At 41.5% G+C, this 17,397-nt stretch overlaps 1 protein-coding gene across 1 annotated transcript in view; it reads right to left on the bottom strand.

Moving 5' to 3' along the window:
• CNTLN (centlein) overlaps positions 1–17,397 on the bottom strand; it is a 318,217-nt gene that overhangs the window by 142,997 nt on the left and 157,823 nt on the right. The window contains 1 exon segment of the mRNA XM_054397579.1: positions 8,339–8,472. Coding sequence (XP_054253554.1) covers positions 8,339–8,472 — 134 coding nt within the window.

The following is a 17,397-nucleotide window of genomic DNA, read 5'->3' as shown; positions in this document are numbered from 1 at the left end:
TTACAGCACACAGCAAATAAAAACCTGAAAATCCCAGAGCAGCAAAATAAGGGCTGAGTAGAAATCTGACTGCCTTATAATTTACAGCATAGAAGTAAACACCAACAGCAGTGAGCAAGGAGGGGAGCACCAGAAGAAGTGGTTTTAAAATGATCAGGGACTGATTACTTTCTAGTCCAAATGTAAGGAATCAAGTCATGGGACACATTCCCAGTAAGAACACAGGGGCAAAAAAATCTAATTCAATTTAGAATAAAGCCTACTATATTCCCTGGATATCTGTGACAGCAAAGATCAGGTTGCAGCGAGTCAAGCAAATCTCTCCAGCTTGATAATCAGAGTGCCAGTGAGACGCACACCACCAAGTACTCATCAGTAAAAATGAAGTTCTATAATTCCAATATTTAATTCAATATTAAATTAAAAAACAGAGAGATGCATTGGAGTTAATCTTCAGAAACAATCAGGAAGATTTAATGTTCTTCAAGAACGTGACTGAAGAGAAAGGCTTGGGGAGAAAGGCTACCAAGGCCTAAACAGATGCAGAAAATCTGTACTGAATGCACACATGAAAACTATAACAAGCATAAAAGAATTTCCAGCTACTTCAGGAGTCTGAAATAACAAACCCAGTGAGATCAAAAGCCCATTGCAAAAATGAAGCCAGCAGAGAAAGGTGGTAGCTTCTTGAAGGCGTCTGCTGTGCAGGATGGATTCTGTAAATATTTTCTGATTCCTGGTCTTAGAAAATTCATCCTCTGCATCTCAGAAATATTTTACAGAGTTTTACAGACACTAGGCAGAATGCTTAGAAACCCCTCTTAATCTACAGGACAAGTTGGACTGGAGTATTTCTTCAAAACTTTCTTTTTCTACTGATTTTACCATCTGCTGTAAAAATTTCAAACAGTACTACCAAGATGTCAGCAGAAGGAGTATACTTCTGGATCCACCTATACCACACAAGAAAAAAAAAAAAAACCAAAAAACAGATGAAGGGAGACAGTTTCCTTCCTCTCTGTTGAAAGGCACTGAGTCATCCATCTGCCAGCCGAACAGGAGATAAGGTTCAGGATGTTGTTAAGAGGATGTTCCAACTTGTTAAAAGCAAGGATTACTATCTTTTGTTACAATCTCATGTGGGCACGAATGATATCACAACATGTAACCTGGGCAGAACTAAGAAAGCCTACAATGCTCTAAAGCAACAAGTGAAAAATTTTGGGGCCCAAGTTATCTTTTTCCTCCCTTTTACCAGCCACTGGAATGAGGACAGCCAGAAACAGATGTATAAAGCACATTGACCTCTGGCTCCATGACTGGTACAGCCATGAAGGATTTGGTTTTTACAATGGGAAGTTGTTTTCTTACCACAACCTCCTAGTGAGGGATGGAATCCATCTGCCTAGTAGGGGCAAGGAGATCTTTTGCAACAAGCTGGCCAACTTAGTTAAGAGGGCTTTACACTGAAGAACTGAGTGGGTGGGGGCCAAAATGGCAATGCTCAAGACATTATGCCAAGCTGAGGAATAAACCTGGCCAATCAGAGCAACAACAAAACTGCCTCAGCTACCTGTCTTCATGAGAATCAGAAGGTCTTCCACCCACCTAGGGTGAGCACTATGTGCTCAGCTCCCTCTCTGAAATGCCTGTACACCAATGTATGCAGCACAGGGAATAAAGAGGAGGAATAAAAGATCTCTGCGGGGTTGTTTGAAGGGCCACGATCTGATTGCAGTTGCAGAGACACGGTGGCTGGGATGCTGTCATGGATGGCTGTGTCCTTTTCTGGAAAGGCAGATCAGCAAGGCAAGGTGGTGAGGTTGCTTTTTAGGTAAGAGGGCAACTAGAATGTATTGTGGTCTGCACAGGGGAGATAAAGAGCAACTTGAGTGTGGGTAATAGTTAAGGGGCAGGCTACTATGGGCGACAGCTGTGACTGTCACATCTATTATAGGCCACCTGATCAGGATGGGCAAGCTGGTGAGGCCTTCTATGGACAGCTAAGAGTAGCCTCACAATCACAGGCCCTGGTTCTCATGGGAGGCTTAACTACCCTGACATTTGCTGGAAAGGCTACACAGCCAGGCACACATAATCCAAGAGGTTCCTAAAATGCATTGCTGATACCTTCGTGACAAAGGTGGTGCAGAAGCCAACAGGAAGAGGAGTACAACTAGACCCTCCATTGACAAACAAGGAGAGACTAATTGAGGATGAGAAGGCTGGGGGCAGCCTTGGCTGGAGTGACCACAAGATGGTGGAGCTCAGCACCACATGCAATAAGATGCAGAGTAAGAAGCAAGATTGCAACCCTGGACTTAAGAAAGGCTAACTTTGGCCTGTTCAGGGAACTACTTGGAAAAATCCCATAGGATCAGGCAGTAGAGGGTAAGTGTGTCCAAGAGAGTTAATGCTCAGGCACCATTTTCTCCAAGCTCAAGAGTGGAGCACACCAAGGAGAAAGAAATCAAGTAAGGCATCCAGGAGAGTACTTGATTGAACAGGAAGCTACTGAATAAACTCAATTGGAAAAAGGAAGTTTAGAAAACATGGCAGAAGGGGCTGACCACTTGGAAGGCATACATGAATGTTATCAGAGTATATGGAGATGAAGGTCGTCTTAAAATTAAACCTGTCGAGAGAGATCAAGGACAACATGTGGTAGTTTTAGGCAGATCTTGAACAGAAAGTTGTAGAATGTAAATAAATCACCACTGGATGTAAAAAGGGAAATAAAGATAAGGTCTAAGTAATCCTATTGGACAGACAACTAACATAAAAGTTAGTTTTGTACACTAATTTTCTCTCTTTTCGCTTCCTTTGCTGTAGCGGATACTCACTCCGGCTTCTGCTGGCTTTGCTGACTTTGGCTGCATTATTTTACTGTGGCTAAATACTAAGAAATGGCTCTCTGCTCTTTCTCTTGCCCGGTATACAGGGGGAGGGATGGGAGCAGGGAGGAGAAAGCTTAGTAGCCCCCTGCTTTGTCCAGGGGTGTTCTTGTGTTGTTTATAAATTGTACACATATGGAAATATTCTATAGTTTGTATATATTAATTGTATTTCATATTTAGATTGTAGTTTTGCTTGTAAATACAGCTCCATTTGATTTCTAACTGATCTGGTCTGGCAATTTTATGTTGGGGGGAATTTTCAACCCACTGCATTATATTAATTGGCGCCCAACATGAGGCGAGGAAGCAAAAATGAAGCTATTTCAGGGTTTGTGGCATTTGGTATACTTTCTCTTAAGCATGATGCTTTATATATGGTTTGTTTCTGCACTGACTGACCAAGTCAGCAGGTACATTATATATAAACTATTCCTTTGGTTTAGATACAAGTTAGGGTTGGGTGATTACTGCCTTGGATCTGTTGGTTTGGGGGAATATGGTAATGTCACTGTGCCTGTTCCTTCTGACTTTCTTGAATTTAGTGTTCCTGAAACTAAGAGTTATCTAGGTGATTTGAATTTTAAGATGGTCTGTTCCTTATGCTTAAATTTGATATTTGTGGTGGTAATAATAGGTCTGTTAATATGCATTGTGCCGAGAGAGACATGCAACTAATTACTCTGTCTCTAAATGGAGAAAAAGGTGTAAGAGATCTGAGTCTCTTGCAGGAGATTCTAGTAGTGAGGAAGAGGCAAAGGCAGGAGAGGCTGAAGCAGCAACAGGTAGTAGCAGGCAGCCAGGAGTTAATGGGAAAACTGCTTTGAACTACAACAAAAGCTGCAGCAGCCTGGCTGCCTCTGCAAGCCCTGCACAAGCGGCAGCTGTGCCTGGAACCCCTGTGCATGCAGCAGCAAGCCCGGCTGTGCCTGTAAAGGCAGTGGTACCAGCAGCTGTGCCGGCAGAGCCCATGCAGGTGGCAGTAGTGGTGGCAGGAACTGTAGTGGCAACAGCAGCTACTCCAGCGGCAGCAGCCATTACCAGGGCTAAGGAGGCAGGGAGCCTTCCACCCATAGCAGCTGGAATGGAAGCGAATGCAGCAGCAGTGGTGGCAGGGTCCCAAAGAGCGCCCAGTAACACTGCTTCTGCTGATTCAGGGGTGAATTTCCAAGTGTCATGGAGAGGGGAATTAGTGATGGAGGATGGTGATTATTAACTATGAATTATGAAAATATGAATTAGGAAAATTATTTATTATTATTATTATGAATATTCAATTAATAACTTTATATATATTGATTTGGATGTACGGTTGTAATAATATAGACCATAACTGATTTAGTATTTACAATTATACCCAATTATAATATTTACAGTCAATTTCTAATTAAGGGAACGAAAGGTGCAGTTCTGCTGCTTGTCCACTAGATGAAGACTCGACAAGACACTTGTGGCTACTAGCTATGTATAGAGATATTTATAATGTTATCACGAGGCAAGTTAAGCTGGAAATATCATGCGGCTACACGCGGGACCTTTGAATAGAAGGTTGCTGAATGTTATACATGTGAAAGAGACATTCTGCCTTTCTGTGTAGAGAGACAAGTTGCTGGGTCACGCTGGCTCGCTGGGTATCTGCCTGAGGCAGGTCCTGTTTGGGCGGCGACTTTCTTTCTCTCTCCCAGCTCTGGGGGAGGGGGGCGAGGTTTGCTTTCTCCTCCCGCGGTCTGCAGGAAGGGGCAGTTGGCTTCTTTTTCCTCCCGTGGTCTGCAGGGAGGGTGGAGTGGCTTCCCTGACAGAAGGATCGGCTCAGCAGGGCCAAGTTCTTTCGGTGGTCAGCCCTCGCAACCGTGGGCAGTTCCTGTACGCGGGTTTCAGTGGGGCTGCGGTGACGCGATGCTTCCCCCTCAGCTCGGCTTGAGGTGAGCTGACTGCCGATTCTCTTGGCGACTGCTTTCCATTTAAATTACAATGGTACAGTCATTGCCTTTGACTTCAAAGGAGAGGCTCTCTTTTGCTCTCTCTTTCCCTTGGGGAAATCCCGGGTGCTTTGCCCTGGTACTGGCTGTGGAGCGGCTGCAGTGGGCGGCTCCCTTTCTCTCCCGCGGATGGCAGGGGCTATGCAAGATGCCTTTCTGCTTACTTGGCTGCTTATTGCTGCAGCCAAGATTTTGGACCGCCTGGTTCGGACTAGGTCCTTCCCCTTATGGGTTGTAGCTTACCCTCGTCGGGGCTTCCCCTCAGTCCTTTTGACCAGGTCTACAGCGCTCTTGGTGAAGGGATCTCCTTTGTGGGTTCCTCAAGGCAAGTTCGGTGGGCTGGCTTCTGTATTCGCAGAGGCTTCCAGTATGTTTGCGAGTGAGAAGACTTACAGCGGACGTATCGCGAGTTGCATAACGAGTGAAAGCAAAAGGAGAGAGCAACGTAGTAACAAATGGAGCAATACGTATAGATACTCGAGGCTGGAGCTAGCCAATGGGCACACTTGCCAACAACCTGCTTCCATCTATAGAAAAGGTGGAGCTAGAATTATGCCTTTAGATGGACAGAGCATAGGCATGCCATTGAGATGGGTGCCTGCAGTTGTTTACTCCCTTAGGAGACAGGCTGGTGCCTGAGCCTTTTGTCCTCCTCTCCTGAAAGGAGGGTGGAAGGGGGGACTTCCCAGAACATGTTGGGACAAGTTAGCTGGTATCTGGGGGCATAATTCTGGGCATGTGATGCCTTCACTACACCAAGTAGCACCAGTGTCTGTAAAGCTGGTTGCTACTGTGGAAAAAGATCCTTCTGATCCAGCTCCAACTCCTCCTCCATGTAAAACAAAGGCAAGAGCCAGCAAACCAATCTTGGATGACCCCTTTGAGAGTACATTTGAGGGTATTTTTCCTCAAATGCACATCAGAAGTCAAGCCAAGAAAGCTGAGAAAGGTGATAGTGTTCAAAGTGATGATGAGGAGAAGGTCTTAAAGATCTTGCTGAATTAGTGAAGCCACCAATAGACGATGAAGATGCAAAACAGTGTAAGGATTCTAAGAGATCAGGAACGAAGGGAGGTGGTTCTGAACTTCAGGTGATTCAACAGAGGCTGTTAGCAGGGAGTCCTGGGAGACAGCAGGATGAAGAAGATGAGGATGATGAAGATAAGAATGACAATAGAGATAAGGATTATATACAGTCAGCTAATGCACCCAGACAGGAAATTCGGCATGCAAGAAAGGATTATCTCAGAGAAGACACTGAACCAATAATGAGTTGTTTGGGAAAATGCTACAACACAGATGCTCCTGCTTTAGTAGTAGGTGACAAGTCAGCAAAGCATCTAGGAACTCTCAGAAAGGAAAGTGGAATTGACAAGTATATAGGGAGATGCATTGGTAAAGTTTCTCTGTAGACATGCCTTTTATTTGCTGTGCTGATGTGGTATCCTTCCAGAGACGATTTACCCTGGAACCCACAGAGATGGACTATGGTAGATGAAGGAATCAAGCATTTCAGAGAGTTTGCTGTGAGAGAAATAATTTATGGAAATCATGTATGCTGAACCCTGATGAAATTCCCGTGGGGACAGGTCTTGCCAAGAAGCTCATTAAACTTGCTCCTCCTATGTTAGTATTTTAGCAAGCAGAATTGTGGCAAGAAACTACAGTGGTTATTTCACTGACCAAACGAGGCAATTGGAGGATAGCGTTACACATGTTTCTTTGGTCTCAGCCATTGAAACTCTGACTGGAGAGATAAAGGATTGTATGAAAGAGTTGAAGGAGGAATTTAAAACCTCCATATCCAAATTGGCAAAGGGGGATGAACTCGCTTCTTCCTCTTCCAAATGGAAATAAATTTCAACTGTCAGGAACATCCTCCTAGAAGGCCAGTTCAAACTAGACCAATCCAAAATAGGCAGTGGCAATCATGTGGGAGTCTTTGGATAATCCTACGTGACCAATTTGGTGAAAACGTGAATAAGTGAGATGGTCAGCCCACTTCTGCTCTTTTCAGGAGACTGCGGGTGCTACAGAGTGGCAGAGCCTGAGGTAGCAATACCAGAAGGGTAGCTGTCACTTCCTCAGTTTCCCAGAGCAACTCTACTTGCTCCAACAGCAGTTCTAACACTAGGTTCCGTGTCAACTGTACATGTAAATGTAGTCCCCATAACTAGGGATGTCCTGCCTCCTGCCAGGGGGAGGAAAGGAATAATGGAGATAACAGAATCTATTGGGATGTGTACATCCAGTGGCCTGGCACTTCAAAATGTCAGAAGTACAGGGACTTGGTTGACACAGGAGCTCAGTGCACCATAATATCATCAAATTATCAAGGGACAGAGTCTATAACTATTTTAGGAATCACTGGTGGATCTCAAGAGTTGACTAAGTTGCAAGCTGACATAAGTTTAACTAGGAAAGAGTGTAAGAAACATACTATTGTAACAGGACCAGACGAACCTTGTATTTTGGGAATTTACTTTCTGCAAGAAGGGCATTTCAAAGACCCTAAAGGTTACAAATGGGCTTTTGGAATAGCAACTGTAGAAACTGATAAAGGAAAATCGAGGATGTCTGTTAGACCTGAACTTTCAGATGAATCTGCAGTTGTGGGACAATATGAGATAGAGGATGTGAAGTTGCTGGTTGCTTCTCAAACTGTGCATCACAGGCAAAACAGAACCAACTGTGACTCTTTGGTGACCATTCATAACTTGATTCATTAATTGGAAGGTCAGAATGTCACCAGCAAGACTCGTTCACTTTTCAACAGCCTGATTTGGCTTGTACGAGAGCAAAATGGAGAATGGCGTCTTGGCAGTTGACTTCCGTGCCTTGAATGAAGTAACTCCACCCAAGAGTGCAGCTGTACTGGACAGGTTGGAACTCTAGTTTTAGCTGGAATCCAAGCAGGCCAAATGGCATGCTATCATAGACATTGCTAATGCTTTCTTCTCTATTCCCATAGCAGAGGAATGAAGGCCTCAGTTTGCTTTCACCTGTAGAAGGGTGAAGTACACATTTAATCGTTTGCCCCAGGGATGGAAACAGTTCAACAATTTGTCATGCAGTGATCGATGATGCTTTGGAGAAATGTGGAGCTCCAGAGCAGTTCATTGACGACATCATCGTGCAGGGTAAAACTGCTGAAGAAGTCTTCGAGAAAGGTAACAAAATAATTGACATTCCTTTGAAAGCTGTTTTCGCCATTAAACCATGTCCTAAGTTCCACGTCTACATGATTTTTGAACACCTCCGGGGCGGTGACTGCATCACTTCCATGGGCAGCCTGTTCCAATGTCTAAGAGTCTCTACACAAACATTTCCAAAAGCTTTGCATCTTGCCAAACAGAATGGTATCAAAATACACTGTTGCACAAAAACACCTTACTGCTTTGTAAGTGGAAGAATAGCCTTTTCAAGATTGAAATTTAAAAGGTAATGAAAGAATGAAATACTTACTTAGCTTTGATCACATCACAATTCTTTTGGGAGAGTTCTTCCTGTTTCACTGCCACTTGAGATGATAAACTACTGCATATACTGCGCAACTCTTTCATTTGTACTCTAGCTTCTGCTAAATCAGTTTCCAAATTCTGCAAAGAAATAATTCAAAATGTATTAAAGATAATGTATGAGTTGAAATCTACTTTGCGTGTTATCTACATATATAGTCAAATGGAGGTGCACATACATACATGCATATGTTTCCCGTGGTCTAAGCAAATATGCATAGATATTACGTGCATGTATAAAAAAACGTGAAATGCCAGAAAAAAGCACGTATTTGAAATTTTGGGTGGCTACCTATTCCTTGCTGTAGGAATTTTTCTTAATTCATGTCCTGCATGTGTCAGGAGAATCCTGAATCAAATCTATGCAAAGCTATAGTATACTGTTTAACTACTGAACTGATCAAACTTTGCTTTTTATGTAGAAATCAAAGAGAAAAAAATCCTTCTAAAGAAATCCAGCTATAAATTCAGTGCTCTAAGTTCTCCAAAAAAAAAAAAAATGGCACAATATTCCACAAACTAAGAATCTTGGATACAGTTTAATTTTTGAGACTGCTTGTTAAATCTGCCCTGATATTGCACTTCTAAGTCAATGCATGGAATGTTTTTTTTCAGATAAGAAATATCATACAGGAAAACTACTGGAAATGCTCATTGAAAACAATGTAAATAAACAGTAGTTTGCTTTTTACATTAAGCCTTACAGTAGAAGTTAGTCACAAAGTCTCAGGGTGTATCTGGGAAATATAGCAGCAAGGCAGTTCACTCAAGCAAGACTTCAATCTCTACATGGTGACCTTAGGAAGAATTCTCTGGAGGTTTAGCTTCTTACTTCAATCCTTTAGAAGCTATGTACAACTATTTTCCCAGAGTGTCGTGAGGCAAGAATGGAAATAGAAATATTACAGCAATATCTAGAACCATGTTTCAGAAAGCCTTAGACCTGTTTCGGTATTATACTACTCAAAAATAAAATCACTTGTCCTCAGTAAGGCAAATATTCCAGGATTCATCAATAATTTTTAATAAATACACCTTAATTTACTGCCAACAATGTTTAGTTTATCTTCCATTTATTCAATTTCCATTAAAGAAATAAAGAAATGCACACTTTTTGCCTTTCAGTAAAGATATCTCAAATACTGAAGGTACCAAAATATTTTTACAACACAAAAATCTCTTAGATATGTACCAAAAGTATATTACAATCAAATTCACTGAATTTGACAAGAATTATCATGTCCTGTTAATAACAGTAGCATTAATGTGAGGAAATGGGAAAATCTGTGAGTGAATGAGGTAGAAAACTTTTTAGCTTCATAAATTTCAGGCTATATACCTGGTGCACCTGACTCATGAACTATCACTGAATACCAAAGGCTAGGTAGCAAATATTTTTTTTCAGAAAACAAAAGATTTCAGAATGATAAGAAACAGTTCACTCTATCAACATATGAAAATGCTTAAGTGTAATAAGGTATTTACAATCTGCAGCAAATAATCTCGGGTTTTTGCTCTTTTCGTTTTTCTCCACAGAAGCTAGAAGTTATTGTATATGTTAATAAAAATGGTAGTTCACATTTTCTGTGAATAGATTTCATTTGATATTTTTCACACCATCATTCCATCATCCATTGCAGTATGAAGAATAGGTAATAAATGAATTTGTCATAAAGGCAACTTTAGAATTTAGGAATGGTACAAAAAAGTACCTTTGAGTACTTCATCCCATTTGTGACATAAGCTACCTCAGATTTTTCTATTTCTATTAACAAATTAATCAGTTCAATCTTTTCAATCAATTTTGAAACCTTGACTTTTCTTGGAAGCATTACTTAAGGAGTAAAATATGAAAATGGGGGCAAGGAGGGACTGGTTATACACAGAGCTTATATACTGAAATATCATATATTGAAGAATTCAGCAGAGCTTTTGTACTAAGCCAGAACTCTAAGATTGTGCAATAGCTTTTTACACTCGTTTCTGAGTATCCCCATTTTTTAATGTCGTATGGGCTTTACTATGTTGCCTTTTAGTTAATACATTGCATAAACTTGACCAAAGTTTTGTTAAACAAGAAATCTCCTGATTTTCAAATTAGAGCTAATTTCAATTGGTCGTACAGAATGTTTAGAATTCAGGCATTTAAAGCATATTAAGGCAAAGTAAGTATTATTTAAAACACAGTAAGTTCAAAACACCTAATAGTCCAGTTATATAAGTAATAAAACAGGTTTTTGACAAAAATACAGAGCAGTAAAAGGTATGATACTTTTTTATAACAATACTGAAAATGAAGCATGAACAATAAGACTAATCATTACTTCTAGGCATAGAAGTAGTGATCCTAACCAAAATTAAATAATTTCATAAACCTACAGTAAAACATTTCAGGAATGTTTTGATTATTTGCAGACCAAGAACTGCAAATACACAAAAATCAAAGAAAAGGTGAATTTAAAAACACTTCAAGTGATAAAAGCATAACATACAGACAAGGCAAGAGGCAGCATGGTTGTGCATGATTATGGACATACTAAATTACTGAAGTTATTTGTACCTTCAAATCCTTAAAAAAACACTGTCAATTACTGCAGCTATATTTACATGCTTTTTTTCTTGTGTATTATGAAAGAAGTGAGAGTATATTTTCAAGGTCTCACCTCAATAAAACTCTCCTACTGCAGAACTGAAAATTTCAGGCTCTTCTCAACAGAGACAGCTGTTCCCATGTTTTTAATTTCAAAAGATTATAGCTCTCCCTATTTCTTTAAAAGCTACCACCTTCAAACTTTAGGAATTTTTAAAAGTTATTTGCTAAACTAGAAAATAAACCAAAACCGGGAAGCAATTCTGTTACATTTCAAGTCCCCTTTGCTTAAAATCTGCCAGTCTGACATTTTTTGTGGGAAAGGCTTTTGTGGAAAATACACATTCTTCTCATTATTAAACAGTAACTTAAGTAACCTCCACCCAAAGAAAAACAAGCTGACTTCATCACCTAATTCATTGGAGAAACATCCACACATGTGGTAGCTGATTGACAGCTTTTCCACTTGTGCACTTTGAGGAGATAAGAAATACTGACATAAACCCTGGTAAGCACAGGAGAGTAATTCTCAAGAACTACTTTAAGGCAAAAAAGCAAAGTCCTATGTTAATTTTTTTGGTACCCTGTACATTATTTATATGAAGGTACGTGGGAGAAAGACAATATAACACTATTGTCACACTTTTTGCTACCTTCTCAGGTCTCCTGCTGCTCATCTGTCTCATTAAGATTTCAGCTAATACGACAAATCTTTAACGAAATATTTCGTAAAAGGAAAAACTACAAAAGCTTTTTCCCTTCATTTGAAAAGCACAATTTTATACTCAAATTTGCCTTGTATATGGAAACAATCAGTCTTTAAGGTGATAAGTGACACTTTTCTGCACAGAAAATGGCTTAAAGACTGAAGAAAAAGGAGCTAATAACATAGTTCAGTCTCTGAACGAAGGGACACATTTTCAAAACAATCTACTACTTAGGCCTAGCATTTTTATCATTTAATACCCATTTTAAAAACAGTGTTGGGGTAGTTACATTTCATAGAATCACAGAATCATAGAATTGACAATGTTGGAAAAGACCTCAGAGATCAAGTCCAACCTATCACCCAGCACCTCATGATAACTAAACCATGGCTTCAAGTGACATGTCCAATCTTTTTTGAACACCTCCAGGGATGGTGACTCCACCACCTGCCTGGGCAGCCCATTCCAATGGCCAGTCACTCTTTCTGTGAAGAACTTTCTCCTCACTTCGAGCCTAAACTTCCCCCTGCACAGCTTGAGACTGTGTCCTCTGATTCTGTCACTGCCTGGGAGAAGAGACCAACTCCTTTCAGGTAGCTGTAGAAAGCCATAAGGTCTCCCCTGAGCCTCCTCTTCTCCAGGCTAAACAACCCCAGCTCCCTCAGCATCTCCTCATAGGGCTTGTGCTCCAGACCTCTCACCAGCTTTGTTGCCCTTCTCTGGACATATTCAAGTGTCTCAATAGCCTTCTTAAATTGAGGAGCCCAGAACTCAACACAGTACTCAAGGTGTGGCATAACCAGTGCTGAGTACAGGGGCAGAATGACTTCCCTGCTCCTGCTGGCCACACTATTCTTGATGCAGGCCCGGATGCCATTGGCCTTCTTGGCCACCTGGGCACACTGCTGGCTCATGTTCAGCCTACTGTCAACCAGTACCCCCAGGTCCCTTTCTGCCTGGCTGCTCTCCAGCCACTCCGACCCCAGCCTGTAGCTCTGCATGGGGTTGTTGTAGCCAAAGTGCAGCACCTGGCACCTGGATTTGTTGAATGCCATCATGTTGGACTCTGCCCATCTGTCCAGCCAGTCAAGGTCCCTCTGCAGAGCCCTCCTACCTTCTAACACATCAACACCTGCTCCCAGCTTGGTGTCATCTGCAAGTTTACTGATGATGGACTCAATCCCCTCATCCAGATCATCAATAAAGATATTGAACAGGATGGGGCCCAGCACTGATCCCTGGGGGACACCACTAGTGACAGGCTGCCAGCTGGATGTGGCACCATTCACCACCACTCTCTGGGCTCGGCCCTCCAGCCAGTTCTTAACCCAGCACAGAGTGCTCCTGTCCAAGCCACAGGCTGACAGCTTGGCCAGGAGTTTGCTGTGAGGGACGCTGTCAAAGGCCTTGCTGAAGTCCAGGTAGACTACATCCACAGCCTGCCCCACATCCACCAGGTGGGTCACCTGATCATAGAAGATCAGGTTGGTGAGGCAGAACCTGCCCTTCTTAAATCCATGTTGGCTGGGCCTGATCCCTTGACCATCCTGCAGGTGCGCTGTGATTGCCCCCAAGATGATCTGCTCCACCTTGTTCCTTAGCTGACATAGAAGACTAACATGAATAATATTTGTATATAACATCATCTGCAATATTAAATACAGCACTTCTTACTAAAAACATACAAAAAGAGATGCTGTTTTAACCACCAAACTCAAAGCTGAGAGGCAGAACTGACTTTCAGAAGCATTGATATAGGCTGGGCAGTGACTGGCTTGAGAGCAGCCCTGAAGAAAACGACTTGGGGGTGCTGATGGATGAGAAGCTCAACATGAGCCATCAGTATACACCTGCAGCCCAGAAAGCCAATCATATCCTGGGCTGCATCAAGAGAAGGGTAGCCAACAGGTCGAGGCAGGTGGTTCTTCCCCTCTAATCCACACTGGTGAGACCCTATCTGGAGTACGGCAGCCAGTTCTGGAGCTCCTATTACAGGAAAGATATGGAATTGCTGGAATGTGTCAGAGAAGGGCCACAAGGATGACCAGAGGGCTGCAGCACCTCTCCTATGAGGACAGACTGAGACAATTGGGGCTGTTCAGTCTGGAGAAGAGAAGGCTCCGAGGTGACCTTATTGTGGCCTTCCAGTATCTTAAGGGGGCCCTCTAAGAAAGCTGTTGAGGGACTTTTTAGGGTGTCAGGTAGTGATACATCTAGGGAGAATGGAGCAAAAATAAAAATGGATAGATTCGGATTGGATGTTAGGAAGAAATTCTTCACTATGAGGTTGGTGAGACTGGAACAGATTGCCCAGGGAGGTGGTAGAAGCCCCATCCCTCGAGGTTTTTAAGGCCAGGCTGGATGTGACTCTGAGCAACCTGATCTAGTGTGAGGTGTCCCTGCCCATGGCAGCACGGTTGGAACTAGTTGATCCTAGAGGTCCCTTCCAACCCTAACAATTCTATGATTCTAATTCCAAATACTTTTATCTATAACCATTTTTTCCATCACCTCAGAACCATACAATTCCATCACTGAATTTGCACATAAATTACTTTAAAACAAACTTAGTGACATGTTATTTTGGGGTGTATATATTAGAATATCATCTGCAGCCTGGTATCATTTAGTGTGATAAGGTTGTATTTGGGTTCTATTCATGAGGAAATTATTATTCTTTATTATTTATAAGCATCTCATTAAGAGCCAATCTGGCATCCAATATTTATTCTCTTGTGTCAAGTGATACAAATGGGGAATGTCAGAAACAGAGGGTGAAATAAATTTAAACTGAAACTTAAATTTTCAGGCAAATATTTACAGGAAGAATATAAGAAGAAACAGTGATGTAGTACAAAAAATCACTTAATGTGTTTTTACAAAATTATTTTATGAACCGTTAATAACAATTCTGAGACAATGCATTACTGCTTCTTAGAGGTTAAACTGAACATTTCCCTCATGCAGACAGCATTTCTAGTATGTTTTTAAAACTCTTTAATAATCTTGTGAGATAATCAACTTCACCTAACTCCAGTCACTAGCAAAGGTGTATACTTAGCTGTCTAACATCACAGAAGTGCAAGAGGGGAAGAGAAAAACAAAAAGAAATATAAAGCAAAGAAGACAAAAAAGTAAAGGGCGGAATGTAGGTCACCAGATTCATGGACAAATGCAGGCTCACAGGGACCTGGGGAGGTCTCCATTCACAGCCTTTATATAAAGCAGGTTCAGCCCTGGGTTCAAAATTGAAGACTGAAAACTCCAGGAATAGAGATGGCTCAGCTTCCACAGGCCCCACCTCTGCTCCTCAGCTGTCCTCCTGGGGAAAAGGCTTCTCCTATGTCCGTGATCAAGCTTTTCCTGTATCAGCTTGTGCTAGCTCCCACCACTGCAGCATGCAAAGCTGTGAAGAGTCTGTGTTTTCTCCATCCCCTCCTGTTTCCTTCATTCCCTCCTGCTGGTGAGGGAGATGCTGTTGGATGGCCCCTGACTGAGTTATTCCTCCTCCTATCTGAACCAGCCAGTCCCATAGACTCTCTTCACAAGATAAGGTCTCCAGCCACATTGTCTCACCTTCAGCCAGTTTACAAAAAAATGGGTGCACTATCTAGATAATTCAGAAGAGGGTGTTGATTCCTTCCATGGTTTTGGGACCATGACCTGCTCATGTCACTCTAGGTGTTGCTGGCCATAATTACTGCCTGAGTGCACAGGGCTGGTCCTGATGCACTTTGCTGCCTGCCATTGCCCAGCATTGTACCTCAGATCTGTAAGGCTACAGGGCTCTACCTTCTCACAGCAAGACACATCATCTGTCCTAGTTAAGGCTTCTCTTGATCTGTTTCTGTCAAGGTCCCCCTGGATGGCTGCAACGTCCTCAAGCACATCCACTTTCTCTGTTTGGTGTCATCTGCAAACCTGACAAGTATGCCCACCGTTCCCTCTTACAGATCACCGAAAAAAATTGTAAACAAGACAGGCCCAGGACAGATCCTGAAGTAGTACACCATTTATTGCCAGCCTACAGACAGTACAAATACATTAACCACAGCTCTTAGAACTCAAAACATGCAAACATCCTAACATCCTAACCCAAAAAAACAACAAGATAGCATCAACAAATCTTGTTAAGAATAATCACATTTGAGCTCTCCCTTTGGCTAAAGACACAATCATTTTATCACAAAAGACAATCAGGTTGCTCAGGAACCATTCACTCTTGGTAAATCCATGATTGTTCCTAGTCAATTGTTGCTTTATCAATTACGTACCCTGAAATTACTTCAAAGATTACTTCCTTCATGATTTTCCCAGGGACTACAATGAGGCCAACCAATCTTTGTTCTTGGCTTATCCTTTCCATCAGGGATATCTCATGATAAATACTACTTCTGAAAGATAAGCAGTAGCCTGACAGTGACATCAGCTAACTCCCTCAGCACCCTTGGATGCAGTTCAGCTGGTTCAGTGATGTGTACTATTTTAGTTTTCTCAGGCTAGGCTCTCAGGCTAGCACCTGTACTGTGCTAGTCTCCTTTCTTCATCTTCTCAGGATCTTGATCTTCCCAATTTCATGGCTGCTATAGGCAAGGTTGTCATTGATGATTATTTCTTTAATGAGTTCCTCCTTGTTTGTGAACAGCATGTCCAGCTATGTGTTATTCCTAGTTGGCTCAGGAATACTCACCTCAAGAAGTTATCTCTGTCATACTCTAAAGATCACTTCAACCTGCTTGTGAATCCATTCAGAAACATCAAATCTACTTATTCCCATCCCTGGAGTCACATGACTGTGATGCACCTTTCACTCTTCAGCATGCCTTATTAGTCAGGAAGACAGATACATTAAAAATCATTCTGTTTTCACTGAAGGTGTGGATAACAATTGCTTTCAATAATATGTGCAATATTACAAGAACTACATTTGACAACTTGAAAATTATTAAACCAGTTTATTGCACTTTAGACTATCTCCCAAAGCATCAATAAACCATTTGTTGTCCTGAGAATCCTATAATCCTTTCATTGTAACCCCTCCAAAAGCCTCAGTTTACAAGAACTTCACTTCCCCTGTTAACAGATCTGAATGATGCTCTTTACATCACAGTTGCACGAGCACAAAAATTGGAAGTGTCACCAGAAACACTGAACTGCTAGTACAGAAAAACAAGATGTTTCTGGGCAAGATGTTGCAAGTTAGTACCTAAATATACAAATACATGAATATACCAGAATGTCATGTACTTTCATAAGTATAAAAGTGATGTATGTGTTCATCACCTACGTAAATAAACAGAATCTGCTTACAGAAGTCCATATAAGCAGCAATCAAACACTTTGATACCATGCTTATGGCTTATTTCTTACAGGAATTTAAAAAGAGCTTGCCAATACTCACCAGCAAACAAGCGAAAATAATTTTTAATATATGATATGCAATAATAAGGCCTCTGATAGAATGGAGCCCTCTGGAGGCTGGGACACAATTTATTCAAAACTGCAGTTAAAATTTTAAAGTATTTTTTCCAAAACAACAAGTACCAACTCTACTGCAACTACATTATAGGTAAGTCAATTACACATTAAGAAAAAAATTGTGAATGACAGTACTTCTAAGCTCTTATTTTTTCACATGTATGTTTTATCTTAAAACACAGTATCTTTTATTTTTTAATGATTACATTTTAAGATGACTATTTGAAGTCA

The sequence above is a fragment of the Indicator indicator genome, chromosome Z (assembly GCF_027791375.1).
Source record: "Indicator indicator isolate 239-I01 chromosome Z, UM_Iind_1.1, whole genome shotgun sequence".
NCBI lineage: Eukaryota > Metazoa > Chordata > Aves > Piciformes > Indicatoridae > Indicator > Indicator indicator.
This window is presented reverse-complemented; position numbering and strand designations above follow the sequence as displayed.